General features: G+C 41.9%; 1 protein-coding gene across 25 annotated transcripts in view; it reads right to left on the bottom strand.

The window, feature by feature from the left end:
• Positions 1–14,778, bottom strand: part of PTPRD (protein tyrosine phosphatase, receptor type D) — a 956,762-nt gene that overhangs the window by 202,287 nt on the left and 739,697 nt on the right. For all 25 annotated transcript variants that reach the window (XM_025197516.1, XM_025197518.1, XM_025197527.1 and 22 more), the window contains one exon: positions 13,381–13,962. In XM_025197516.1, coding sequence (XP_025053301.1) covers positions 13,381–13,962 — 582 coding nt within the window. The remainder of the gene's footprint in view (positions 1–13,380; positions 13,963–14,778) is intronic.

Below are 14,778 nucleotides of genomic sequence, written 5' to 3'. Positions count from 1 at the left end.
AGCCACCGAGATCGGGAGCCGGCCCACACAGTGACAACATGAAGGAAGACAGTCCTTTTGCAGCAGGTGAAAATAGCGTTCTTTGGTTTAACAGTTAAAGGCTGCAGCGACATCGAGTCAGCAGTTAAGGATTACTAAGTACTGGATCATGCTTCACCCTGATGGCTGAAGACTGCAAGCAATGCCCCCCCCCGAAAATCGCAGACCACAAATCCAGAAGATCATGTCCTACCAATCCCAGCCTGCCAACAGGACAAGGAGAATGACCTTTGCATCTGACTCAGTGGAATCCATAGCCTTGTATGGACAGATATCACTATAAAGAACAAACACAAAGACAAAGCTTTCGGTCTTCTTCCACCTGCAAGAAGGAATTTTGGGTGCACCCAACAAGACCTGACTCCATCATTCTGGTCAGCCTGGCCAGCCACCAGACTGACCTGAGCAACTGTAAAACTTGGTAACAACTTAACCTTTGCAGGACTGTCTAACTTTTGTGTGTGTGCTTATCTCTTTTGAATGAATGGATGAATGAATGAGTGAGTAGAGTATGCATGGGAATGAGTAAAGCAGATAACCTTACTGTTCTTTATTCTTTTCATGTTGCATGTTTTATGTTCCAATAAATGTGGCATTGTGTCTTATCCCCTGATAAGATGCCGGGTTGTTTTTAATTCCTACTGTACACCCTGTGTACACAACAATATACTTCCCAGAATACCAAAAAATCCATGTCAATGGATAGAGGGCACCAAAGGTGGTGATTATAAATTAGATTATAGATAAGAAGCCCATCTCCAGGAATTTCACATTCAAGACCTTTTCCACTGATTTAGGGCTGATTTATTAACTATTTCCAGGGAAATCAACTAGGTAAAGAAGCTGAGCTTCCAAAATCTGATCCTTCCTTCCTTCTCATGTCCTTGTGACAAGATATTTAGCAGGATTCATAGATTTGTTGAAATCTGACATGGCTGTGCTGTGAGTGTTTTTGCTATGGCCTCGAACTTGTGACCTCTGGCCTGTCAACTGTATGCCTTAGCACCCTAGCCATCCAAAATCTGGTGGCTTCAGGTGATACTTTAACGAGAATATTGCATTGATGGCAAAACAAGTCACCACTTTCACTAGTCTGTGCTATGTAGATATTTCCCATTTCCACTGGGCAATGACTAAAACTCTGGGACTGGAGGGGAACTTCTAGAAAATTCCAAACAAACTAGGAAATGGAGAGTCAAAAATACTACTAAACTACATGCATTCTGGTACAGTTTGCTAATAACACCTGTAGGAGAGAGAGAAAGCCTCAAGATGTTGGATAAGCAAGCCAAAATAAGAAAATGAAAGTACAACTATAATTTTTGCAAATATTTTAGGAATGTCATGGAAACATATACACAACACTCTGTTAATCTAGAAAAAGTATTCCTGAGCAGTGGATAGATGAACAGGAACCATGCCAAGTGGCATGGTTTTCTAGTTCTTATCTCCTTCCCTAATAAAATACAACTCGGGAGAGGAAATATGGAAAATCAGTGCAGGCTGCCTTGCTTCCATTTCTTAAATGTGTCTAACAAGAAAACAACAAGTTAAGCCTGCACCAGAGGAACATGATCCATCTACAGAGCTGAAATCCTTGCCATTGAGGTATTTTTGGAGAACAACATTTTACATTGTCTTTATCCAGAGATTTCAAAGTGCCTAAGCAATAGCATAACAAAGAGTGGTTGAGGGGGCACCATTCCAACCACTGCCAAACTGGCTGCTAATATGCTGCTGACAGCACAACCAGTGACACTGCTCCACCCATACATCACTGCTGCTCAAGGTGCTTAGACATCATGTTATGCCTCTGGACACAAAAAAACAAACAAAAAAAACCCCAATTAAGGCTCATAACTGAGAACATAAGCAACTAGCGCAAGGCCACTTTGGCTAGAAACAGACATTACACATAAACCGGTTTAAGTTATCAGAAACTGGTTTACACCTGCAACAGAACAGATGTTCAGTGCACATAAACCAGTTTGAAAATGGCTGAAACCAGTTTGAGATAAACCTGGTCGAATGTAGTATCAGATTTAACTGATTTGGGTCAAACTGGTTTATGCAACTGATTTGGGTCAAACCGGTCCCAGACCCCTTCCTTGTTTAAGTTAAACCAAATTCCCCCAGCATCCCAGAATGCTCTCTGCTACACAGCAGAGCTGGACCCTCTCCTCTGCTCCCTGACTGGAGTTCTGGCAGACACTGCAGGCTGCATGTGCCAGCAATGTTTCAGTCCAGAGAGGATGTCTGTATGGTTATAAACAGATTTAGTCTAGCCAGGTTAGACTAACCTGCAAAGATGTAATCAATTTAGGATCAGGCTTCTTGATTGTCTGTTCCTAGTCTAAGTGTGGGACCAAACCCCAAATGTGCTTTATAGCAGGGGTGTCAAGGATATTGCTTCCAGACATGTCATCTAACTGCCAGGAATTTCAAGGTGGAGCTGACTGCTTAATTCCAGGGTACAGAACTTCGTTAGGGTACATTTAGGCTCCTGCTGCTATGTTGCTGCCTGGCTTCCCCCTGCTCTCCCTCCTTTCCTTCACCACTCCCTGCTAAGTAGGGATTCCTCCCTCCCCTCTGCCTTACACAGATACCTCTCAGCATTAGCTAGCATACCACATGCTGGCTATGGTCTGTGATGTGGCAGACGGGACAAAGGCAGACAGGACTGTGTCCTTTTTGGAACTAATCAACAGGTAGCTGGTAATGTCCCTGCATTTCTTCCTTGGAAAAAGTTGTTTTAGAAGAGCTTGAACTAATGAGAGGGGGCTTTGTTTTCTGATGGGGTGTTAAATGCTGATACCAAAGCTGATAAATGCTGTTATCAAGAGGGGGAGGGGCCGCTTAATCAGAGTGTCCTGCAGGGGCCTGGACACACCCCACCTCATCTCAGCACTTTGGAAGATAAAGGAGGGCTGCTCTAGCATCCCCCGGCTTCTAGCTTGAGCTACTGCAGGCATGTGCCTGCATTTCTGGGATGTCTGTACAGTTACAAACCAGTTTAGCTTAGCCAGGTTAGACTAACCTGTAAAGATTAAATCAATTCAGGCTCAGGTTTTTTGAATGTCTGCCCCTAGCCATAGTGACAATGTAGGGTTACAGTACAAAATTATTAATTTCTACACCCTTCTATTCCACTACCCTGGCCCTTTGTGTAAATAGTTGCAAGGACAGAAACAAAGCAAGCCACAGATTCATTGGAGATATACAGGAGTTACAAGAAAGCTAAGATTTTGAGTCTTTTTGCCAAGAAATTCAAAATATTCCTGAGAAGCCATTACAGTTTAAGAGTAAATGAGTACAGTACATTCTCTTACACGCATTTTTTCTGATCAGTATTTACATTAAAATACTATATTTAGACATAAGGCAATTAAAAATAACCTGTGATAGTTGATTAGTTCTCTACTGTTGTCTAATTCTCTCTCTTCTGAGAGAAAAATAACCCAATAACCTGAATTTGGAGGCTCCTGACTGCTTAGAAGTCAACAGTCTGAAATTCAGAGAGACAATGCTTAAGCAGAATTAATTGTTCTATTTAAAACATAAAATATTGTGCCACATTTTGTCAAAAAATCTAAAGCTTGCCAGTCATGTGTAAATCATTTGCCAAAGAAGTTAATGAGCAAGAAACAGTGCTAGATCCCATAAGTGCATTAAAATGGTTATTTAAACTCAAAAATAAAATTCTACATATTTTGTCTGAAAACAGTTTGAATGTAAAAAAAGAAACTTGAAGAACTATGCCTGAGAATGCTTATACTATATGATTAATTTTATTTCTAAAGATACAGTGAAGTTATCATAAAGGTATATCAAGCTGCCTTCTCTCATACTTCAGTTAAAGGTCAGCAATAATCTATGCTGCACATTTCCAGCATTCTTCAATGCATTCTGTATTAAAGGTCTCAAAATACTTTTTAATTCAATGCCTTAGGGCAGGAAGATTTTAAACAGGTCACCTATTTTTTTAAGTTACTGCTCAATGGGTCATTTAACTCAGTTATTCAAGCAGGGAGCAGAGGAGTAAAGAAGAACACCAGGAGAGGAAGCTGGAAGGGAGAATGCAAATAATAAACTAAGCATGTAAAGAATGAACTGAGATGGGGACAAGGGGGTGAGAAAGTAACATTAAAGGAATGAGAAAAGCAGAGATAACAAGGACAGAGGAAAGAAAACACAGACAAAGAGGAGAATGTTGCCAGTGCCTATAAAAATTGTAAATCTTTTAGTTTACAGTTAAAAAAGGAATATTTGTAAAACAAAGAAAAGAAAAGGAAAAAACCACAAGAAAATGGAACGGAAGATGAAGAAAATCAGAGTGATTTAAGAGGAGGAGACAGAAATGGGACAAATGAAAGCTGAGAAAGAGATCTGAAGGATACAAAGAAATGGAGTAAAAAAAATACAGAACAAAAAACACCACCTAACATGTCCTACTGGAGGAATGTATAAAGACTGAGAAATTTCTGAGTTTTAATTCATGGTGCATTTATCACTCCTATCACTATTGTGTCTGATCAGAGTAGGCACTAATGAAGGGAGGCACTGAGGTCATGGGGAAGATCGCTGCAAATGTCATTTATATGCAACAAGCAAACAAACAAAACAGGTACCTGACTGGAGGTCTGCTTTCCCATTTGGCAGCACAGCTCCTGTATCTACATTATATTATTGACAAATTCCTTTTCCCATTTTACAGGAGAAAGACATTTCCTATGGAATTATCCTCCACCCTGTTAAACTATCCTCCACTGCATCTTTTTTGTGGCCAGTTGTATCTCTTGCCATACACCCTCATCCACTGCCATGTCCTAAGCTTTGTGTTGACTTAACACCAACAACGCACAAAGGCTTCCCTAGCTACTGGAGTAGGATATTACAAAAACGTTGCCTTTACGTCTCTAGAGTTTCAGAGATGGTAAGCATCCCTGTCTCTTTCCTCTGTGTTTGGCAGTACAGAGATACACAGAATGCTAACTGAGGGAAAATTGAGGGAAGTTTTTTAATTTTTTTCTTTTTGTTTAAAACCTCTGCTCAACCTTAGTGGCTGATGAGACTAGATTAAAAGTATTGATGATGGCAGGGTGAATAACTAGTTTTAGCAAGACAAAGGTGTTATTGTTGGTACATGCCTGTATGTGTGTCTGTGAATATTGAATATTCATGAAAGACAACAAATTGTCTGCCTAGGTACAATGGCAGGCCCCTTTTCTCAGAAGTGCCAAATATTATTAGTAGAACCAAACAGTTCAACCTGTTAACTTTCAGTTAAGATTTTGTTGAATGAAAATGTAATATCTTTTTTCTCTTGCATTTATTTACAAGGTAAAGGCACAATTGGATCTAATACATGAGCCATGCAGTCATGCCTCTTGTCATCCTACAAGTGCAGAGCAAGAGGCACGGTTGTAGGATCATGCATTACATCCCATTACACCTTATTGCTGGTGCAGGAGGAACTTGATACCAGGCGAGAAATTTCTGAGTTTTAATTCATGGTGCATTTATCACTCCTATCACTATTGTGTCTGATCAGAGTAGGCACTAATGAAGGGAGGCACTGAGGTCATGGGGAAGATCGCTGCAAATGTCATTTATATGCAACAAGCAAACAAACAAAACAGGTACCTGACTGGAGGTCTGCTTTCCCATTTGGCAGCACAGCTCCTGTATCTACATTATATTATTGACAAATTCCTTTTCCCATTTTACAGGAGAAAGACATTTCCTATGGAATTATCCTCCACCCTGTTAAACTATCCTCCACTGCATCTTTTTTGTGGCCAGTTGTATCTCTTGCCATACACCCTCATCCACTGCCATGTCCTAAGCTTTGTGTTGACTTAACACCAACAACGCACAAAGGCTTCCCTAGCTACTGGAGTAGGATATTACAAAAACGTTGCCTTTACGTCTCTAGAGTTTCAGAGATGGTAAGCATCCCTGTCTCTTTCCTCTGTGTTTGGCAGTACAGAGATACACAGAATGCTAACTGAGGGAAAATTGAGGGAAGTTTTTTAATTTTTTTCTTTTTGTTTAAAACCTCTGCTCAACCTTAGTGGCTGATGAGACTAGATTAAAAGTATTGATGATGGCAGGGTGAATAACTAGTTTTAGCAAGACAAAGGTGTTATTGTTGGTACATGCCTGTATGTGTGTCTGTGAATATTGAATATTCATGAAAGACAACAAATTGTCTGCCTAGGTACAATGGCAGGCCCCTTTTCTCAGAAGTGCCAAATATTATTAGTAGAACCAAACAGTTCAACCTGTTAACTTTCAGTTAAGATTTTGTTGAATGAAAATGTAATATCTTTTTTCTCTTGCATTTATTTACAAGGTAAAGGCACAATTGGATCTAATACATGAGCCATGCAGTCATGCCTCTTGTCATCCTACAAGTGCAGAGCAAGAGGCACGGTTGTAGGATCATGCATTACATCCCATTACACCTTATTGCTGGTGCAGGAGGAACTTGATACCAGGCTCCCCCTCCACCAGCAAGAAGCAAGCTCCTGCAGCTGTGAGTGCCCTCAGATGAAGGTCTCCCATCTGCAGGGGAACCCCATGCACACCTGGGGCTAGGGGATCACAGTTGCCATGATCCCCTGGCCTTGAAAATACGTGAACCCCGCTGGGGCTGGGAGACTGTGGCAGCCACAATTCCCCAACCCCACTGGGAACATGCTGGGTCCCAGCATGCTGCACTCCTGTGGCTGGCAGTCCTGGCAGCTGATGGGGCTCCCAGCCACAGGGGAGGCGTGGTACACATGCAAATTAAAGATTGATAAAAAACAGCTATAAAGTTAGTACACATTTTCAAGGTTTAACTTTATAGCTGCTTGGAGCTTTTAATGGCATCATAGCTAATTTGCATGTGTAGCTGGTCTTACAGTAACTGAGCAAATAACTATTTAACTGCATGATACCTGTAATGTGGGGGAGAGGTGGGGTGAGAGGGGAGGGGGGAGCTAATAGACAGTCAGGTAGTCAAACTTCTTCTCTGCAAAAGTCTAGTGTTTGCAGCAGACAATTCATATAGAGCAGGGGTGTGAAACTCGTTTGGCCCCCTGGACTGGATCTGGACCCACACAGTGGGGTAAGAAGTGTTGTGTCCGCTCAGGGAGCCACAGGTTTTAATGTAGCTGTCGTTCATACCACTGATGCCTAAATGTTGCCCAATAAAGTTCTGTACCCTGGAATTAAGCAGTTGGCTCCACCCTGAAATTCCTGACAGTTAGAAGATGTCTGGGAGTAATATCTTTGACATCCCTGCTATAAAGCACATTTGGGGTTTGGTCCCACACTTAGTCTAGGGACAGACATTCAAAAAGCCTTAGCCTGAATTGATTCAATCTTTGCAGGTTAGTCTAACCTGGCTAGGCTAAATCTGTTTAAAACTGTACAGACATCCCCTTCTGGACTGAAAAAAATGCTGGCACATGCCTGCAGTGGCTCAGGCTAGAAGCCGGGGCGGGGGGCACCAGAGCAGCCCTCCCTTGCTTTCTACGGGGCTGAGCTGAGGGGGGTGTTGCCAGGTCGCAGCAGGTCGCTCTTGATAACAGAGCATTTATCAGCTCTGTTATCAGCATTTAGCACCCCATCAGAAAACAAAGCCTTGCTCATTAATTCAAACTCTTCTTAAACAGCTTTTTCCAAAGGAAGCAATGCAGGGACATTACCAGCTGACCTGCTGAATAGCTCCAAAAAGTCCTAAGTGGACACTGTTCTATCTGCCTTACACAGACATGTCTCAGCTAGCATACCACATAGTGGCATACCACATGCTGGCTACAGTCCATGCTGTGGGAGAGAGGAGGAAGGGATCGCTGCTTAAGCAGTAATTGTGAGGGGTGAGGCATGGGGAAGCCAGCAGACCCTTCTGTGCCTGCAAGTCTCTGCCGGAGCTGCAGCTAGGGAGCAGAGGGGAGGGGTCAGCTCTGCTGTGGAGCCGAGAGCCCCGCCCAGCCCAGAGAGGGGATGCTGGAGGGGTCTGATTTAACTTAAAGCAGCAAGGGGTCTGGAACAGACATAGCATAAACCAGTGACCCACATCATAGATTCATAGATGTTAGGGTCGGAAGGGACCTCAATAGATCATCGAGTCCGACATCAGTTAAGTCTGATACTACATTCGATCAGGTTTATCTCAAACCAGTTTCAGCCATTTCCAAACTGGTTTATGTGCACTGAATGTCTGTTCTGTTACAGGCAGGTTTAAATCAGTTTTTGATCACTTAAACTAGTTTATGTGTAACATCTATCCCTAGCCTTATTGGAAAAGCACTGATAACACTTCCCTGTGACTCCATAAAACAGAATTATTGATTTCCTTGCAGAAACCTGTTGGAATTCACTTTCCTGTGGTTTGATGGCTCAACTCTGAAGTTTTCTATTATGATGGCTAGATTTTTGTTGACTTTTCCTGGTGAAAATTTGTACCCATGTTTGTGTAAAGGGTAAAATAAGGATGAAGAATGTGAATTGTTTTGCTCCTATTTTTTTACATGGTAAATATATGGACAGGTTCAAGTGCAGAAAATAAGGCATATTTAAGTTACAGATATATAACATTTTAGATATCAAATTCAATCTTTAAATGGGAGAAACATTTTAAAACTTTCAAAATCTTATGCTGGTCTAATTGTTTACTTGCAATTTTCCACAAATTTCTATTTGCTCCCTCAAGTATACTATTTTTGATTATGAAAAACATTTGCTTGCATCAGTGACAAAAACAGTAAAACCTGACTTCAAAAGCTAAACACAACTTGAAGCAGAGTTGCTTCAGACAGCTCTCTAACACAAGAACAAGAGGTCCAAGATTTATGTGAAAGTACAGAAGAGCCATAAACATGAAATACGATGTCAATTGCTGGGATTTACTGTATTAAAACATTAAATACATGAGGGTACAGAATTAAACCTTCACTTAAGTAGTCACTGCTTATTATACAGCGAGGCAACACTTTCAACTACTCACAGCTTCAAAAAAATCTTCAGATAAATTGCATTAAAATCTAGAATGTCTATCCACTGTGGCATTCAAAATCCTCTTTTTCTAGCTAGTTCATTCCTTTTAAATTATCTTTTGAGACATTACTTCAAAAACCTGTTAGACTTCTGAGACATACTGGGCTCTCAATTAGATATTTATGGTGTTTCATTCAGCTGCATTTCTCTTTTGAAGTGAACTACATCAGCAATAAAATAATCCGGGATAGTCTACTACAGGGTTGGGAGGGGGAAGAGGAGGAGGAGGAGGGAAGAGGGAAATGAAAACCACAAGTCTACAGCCAAATTATGAACTGGAATATTTTGTTTTTGGCCATATCAATATTTAAACCAGGCCTGCCAGAGCTCCTGTGGTGCTTCATGGGGACTGTAGCTTGCAGGTGCAAATTCTCCACTATGGCCTGAGATCTCTTGTTGAACTACATCTTCTGTGTTGTCTATGGCCTTCCCTCCTGATAAACCACTAGGATGTCCCCCATGTATCCCATAGCAAAAAACTACTTCATGGGAGATATAGCCTGGCTGAAGAGCCTAGACCACAGAGGAGAATGGGACATAAACCATCAGACCTGCAACTCCTGTGATGCTCTGTGACACTTGAGAAGGACACAGTTTAACAACAAATTTCAATCAAATAAAGAAATGTAGTTTATAGTTCTCAAACTATAAATTTTCATATAGTTCTCAAAACATTCCTCCAGTGATCTGCACCCATAGCAGGAAGACCAAAGGAAAGCAAACTGTCAAAAGTTTTGAAGTCATAGTTATCAATCAGCCTTTATGATCCAAATGCTGGTGCCAATGAAGTAAATACGAGTTTGCCACTTTTGATGGAATCAAAATATAGCCTCTCAAGTGATAAGTTACACTAATGGCATTTATTTTCAAGTTAAAAAATTAAAAAACCCCACAAAAAAAAACCAATAACCCCTTCCAAAACCAACCCCCAAAACCTACAGACAGGGCCATCCCTCTGGGAGGGTGGGGCGAATTGGGGCAATCACCCCAGGCCCCATGGAGCTGGGTTGAGTGACCACAATGACTTTGCGCTGCTACCACTGGCTTCACGTCCAGCCGCTTGTTCCCCACTCCCCCCACCGACGCCGCTGCTGCTGATGGCGGTGGCAGCTTCTTCAGGCCCGGGGTGCATGGGATTGGAGCAGGGGCTGGGCCCTGCATTGGCTGATTTGCCCCAGGCCCCACACACTCTTCAGGTTGGGCCTGCCTACAAATCATTTTAAATCTAACATTAGGGTCATTTGGATCTCTCTCTCCTCTATTTTTCACTTCATTGAATGCAAAACATATAAACCATTGAACTTTTAAAAGTTTTTCCCCATTTTGCAGGCTATTCTCAGGTCCCCAAATTCAAAGATTTGTAATACTCTACATTTTGAGAGGGAGGATATGCATTTGCAATTTTAATGCAGCCTGTTATAAAGGTGAGGCTGTCGCTCATTTTGGATCAACATTTAAATATGTTCAAAATTTGGAGGTACCTGAGTGCTGCATTAAGTTTTTGCCTCCATTCATCTCTTGATTTATATGCTTTCATGCATTTTTTGTCAGATTGGTACTTTAAAACTCCTCTGCTCTTTAATAACGGTTGTTTTACTGAGACAGTATGAAAACAAAAATGTGAGGTCAAGTCACTTAAAAGAAAGTGAACACACTTGCATTAAGAATTACTCCAACAGCATCATCATCACCATGATTTCTTCAAATTACAGCAGCAAGAAAAAACATGAAGGCATGTAAAGTGATGCACATGCTAGAAATGCTTAAATAAATGGAGTATTCCTAAAATGACTATATTTTATAATAGAATGTGGACCACTCTAACTGGACTCAGCAATAAATCATGTAGGGTCTGATTTTTTAGGCTATGACAAGGCCCTTAAAACAGGGGGATCTGGCTGACCTTGAATTGCCCATGTTATTATGGATGTTGTTATTATGACCCAAAGCATCCATAGCATAAAAAGGTCAAAGTGAGAAAATAAACGGTAACAGAAAAAAACTGTTGGCATTTTTACATGTTCTTCAGGAGTGGGGGCAGTGGGTACTTTAATTAGAGCAGCTCTGAAAGCCACTCTAATTAAAGTCCCCCAGAGCTTCTCATGTATCAGTATCCCCGTGCTTCAAAATGGCACCAGGGTGCTTTAACTAAAGCTCATCTAAGGAGCTTTAGTCAATGTGCCCCTGCTGTCATTTTGAAGTGTGGGAACCCTGATACACAATATGTGGAAGCTGCCTGGAGTACAGAAATTACCATGCCCCAGCAGATTCAATTAATTAAGTTTGCTCCGACACGCTGTACTTACAGCGCATCAGAGCAGCATCCTGGTTCATGTATAGGTGCCCTATATGCTTAAAATCAAAAGGAATATAAACTATATCAATGTGCATAAAAGCATCACTTTTCTACTAGGTGCATTAGAAATGTATGGATAAACTTCTGTCTCTCTTTCCTTAAAGAAAAGAGAATTGAAACTGTTAAACTATAGATAAGGTACATTTTCCTCACTGTTACTCCAAACATGCAGAAATTCCATGATTATGAGTTAAATTCACCTCTCTATCACACATATTCAGCTCTACTGAAGTCACTAGATTTGCATGCAAATGACTGCAGAATTTGATGCAATGCCTTGTGATACTTTTTGGAGTTGTTTTTCAAAAGTGGAAGATCTTTTGCAATAGGGGAGATTGTTAATGTTAAAAAATTCAAGTAGCATTAAATACCATATTTACCCAAATCCAAGAAGACTTTGAATTTTATATGACCCCACTCTAATAATTAGGTTCTACCCATGAAGAATTATAACATTTATAATTTGCTATGTATGGAATCTAGTGAGAAGAAGGTCAGTTTAAAATCATCCCCCCCTAAATGCTGTAGTGGGAAAAAGAGTGGTGGGGGTGGGAGGAGCCAGGGCCCCACCCCTTGTCCTTTGTACCAGCTCTCCCTGCTGCCTGTATCATCATATGGCCCCTATGTGCCCTCCCACTACCTGCCCCCACATGCCTGTTCCCGCCCCCAATTGCTGCCTTCCCCACCCCCTGCTCCCTAATGCAGCCTGCCCTCTGTCCTTTGCTCTTTTGTGTCTGCCCCCATTTCCCTTGTGCCCTGTGCCTTTATCCCCCCGCCCACCACTCATCTCCCATGATCCTATTTACCTTCTCTTGAAGCTCTGCTCCTCTGAGGAAGTCAGCAGCAAATGTGGTCCTGGCCTAGCCACAGCCCAGCCAGGAAGAAGCAGTGGCAGCTCCCAACTGAGCTGAGCTGGGACTGGAGGAACTGGAGTCAGAGCAGAAGGTAAGTGGGAGAGTGGGCTGCTAAGCAGAGGAGAGCAGAGAATGAGGGAAGAAGGGGGTGGGGTGCAAGCACTGGCACGGGGGCAAGGGGTGGAGGAGCAGGTGGCAAGTTCTTCCTTACCTACACTCTTCCCCCATGCTCCCCACAGCTGCAAGCCCCCTCCCCAACCAAATGAGCAAATACAGCCCAGGGCAGGTGACAGCTTGTCTCTGATTTCAGCCCTGAGCCCAGAGCCAAAGCCAGAGCTGAGCCACTGCCTGCCCCAGACCAGTACTCAAATCCATGAGGCTTTTTTCCTCCCATAACCTTGTCCTGGATTCAAGTAAATCTGGTAATATTTCCAGGAAGTCACCAATTTATGGTAATGCTTCATACAGTTTTTTCTAGACCACAAAACACCAGGGAGTTTTTATTCAATTGTCCTCTAATAAAATACTCTCTACAGTTTAACACCACAAGATTTTTTTTACTTTTAGCTTAATAAAAAATGCTTTGCAATAAGTTTCACTGTGCTTGATAGTGTCTTGCTAATAAAATTAATTCATAAGCCTAAAATTCCTATACACAAACAAAACAAACTACCTGCAAACATCAAACAGAGGAAGAACGACTTTGTTTTATACCTAAAAGCTCTTGTGTTTTCTATGCTGGTGGGATGTGTATATATACTGATTCACAAAATAAAGGAACATACACTATTTTGTATTACTTTAGATATTTTCAACAACCCCCATGTTGCTGAATGCCACATTTTACATTTCTAAATCAATGTTGATTAAAATCTGTTGATAAGACAACATAAAGAAATGAAAAACCTATAGAAAACATAGAACACACTAAGACAAATCCAATAAAACCTTTAAGAAAAGACCAGAAAGTTTGTTGGTTATTTCTCAAAAGGATTTATTTTCCGACTCCAGCTAACTCAAATGATCTTTGCCTATTTTCTACATGTCACAGTTATTCCACAGTTTTGTATATTGCAATCTTACCTCCTGTTTGAGTAATGACTTGAATTTCACTAGAAAGTGGTCCATCCCCAACAGAGGTAAAAGCAAGAACCTTCACAGAGTATGTCTTCTGTGGTACTAAATTTCCAATAGTGGTAATATGGCTGTCAGCCACATTGTGTTTCATCCAACTGTTAACATGCTGAGTGGGGTCCATGGTGTAATATACTCTGTAACCTTGTATTTGACCATTGGGTTCCTCAGGTTCTTCCCACTGTACCAAAATTGTGGTTGAGCTCAACATACGAGCCTGTACATTGCGAGGTGCACTAGATGGTGCTTGTTCCGAGGTCCTTGTTGACACTGGCTCGCTGGGTGGGCCCCGTCCAATATTATTTACAGCAACTACCCGGAATTCATACTCTGAATATGGGCTTAGGCCTGCAACACTGTAGCGTGTTGTAGCCACCCCATCAATTTCTTTATATGGCTCCTCAGAGTTTTTAGGTTTATGTTGGATTATATAGTAAGAGACTGGCTCAGGGTTTCCAGAATCCCAAGTCAATGTTATGCTTGTTGCTGTGCTTTCTGTCACCACAGGGGTTCCTGGAGGTTTGGGTAAGGCTGGAAACAAATACCATGAAACACAATTAATAGAAAGCATATCTCAATAATTCTTTGCTCTAAAGGTACAACACAAAAGGTGTTGGAGCTTAGTTGATTTACATATACTATTTAGAATTCATCTCTTTTGGAAGAAAGTCTTAGACTCTAATGCTTTCCAGGAATGTAGGGGGTTTGTTGTGCATTACACTCTGAGCTTCTCAAACGTTGATCTGAGTTAGTGTTAGCTTGAGTTTGGAGCAGTCACATGTTCAGGCAAGCAGGGGCAATGAGGACTAAAAAACCAGCAAAGAGGGAAGCGTGGGGGGAGGGTGGTATTACATTAACATGTAGCCTAGAGTGGCCACACATTAGTGTAACACTAGTTGGGTAACACAGATAACAGATAAACCTATCCTGTAGTGGCATAACTTTAAGCCACCTAAGGGGTGCTTAGAACTAGTTTCATGTGTTCATGTTTGGACAATCCAGGGATTAAAATCTCCAGGAGCTGCCTAAAATTAACATGTAAAAATTCCATAAGAAAGATACAAAGGCTTTATTGCCACTTGTTCTAGATTTTCTAAGCCAGGGGTTGTCAACCAGGGGTATGTGTACCCCCAGGGGTACTTGGAAAGGGGCTAGGGAGTAAGCGCGGGTGGGGATGGATTGTCACCACCTACCACCCTGCTCTGCTGCTTCCCAGAAGCAGGGCCGGGCGCAGAGAGGTGAGGGTAGCAGCTCCCCTCTGCAAACTCCACAAGTGCCGCCTGGCCAGAAGTCGGGGGGGAGGAGCTCGCACGTAGCGGCCACTGCCACCATTCACCACACTGTGCC

Source organism: Alligator sinensis, unplaced genomic scaffold, assembly GCF_000455745.1.
Source record: "Alligator sinensis unplaced genomic scaffold, ASM45574v1 scaffold392_1, whole genome shotgun sequence".
NCBI lineage: Eukaryota > Metazoa > Chordata > Crocodylia > Alligatoridae > Alligator > Alligator sinensis.
This window is presented reverse-complemented; position numbering and strand designations above follow the sequence as displayed.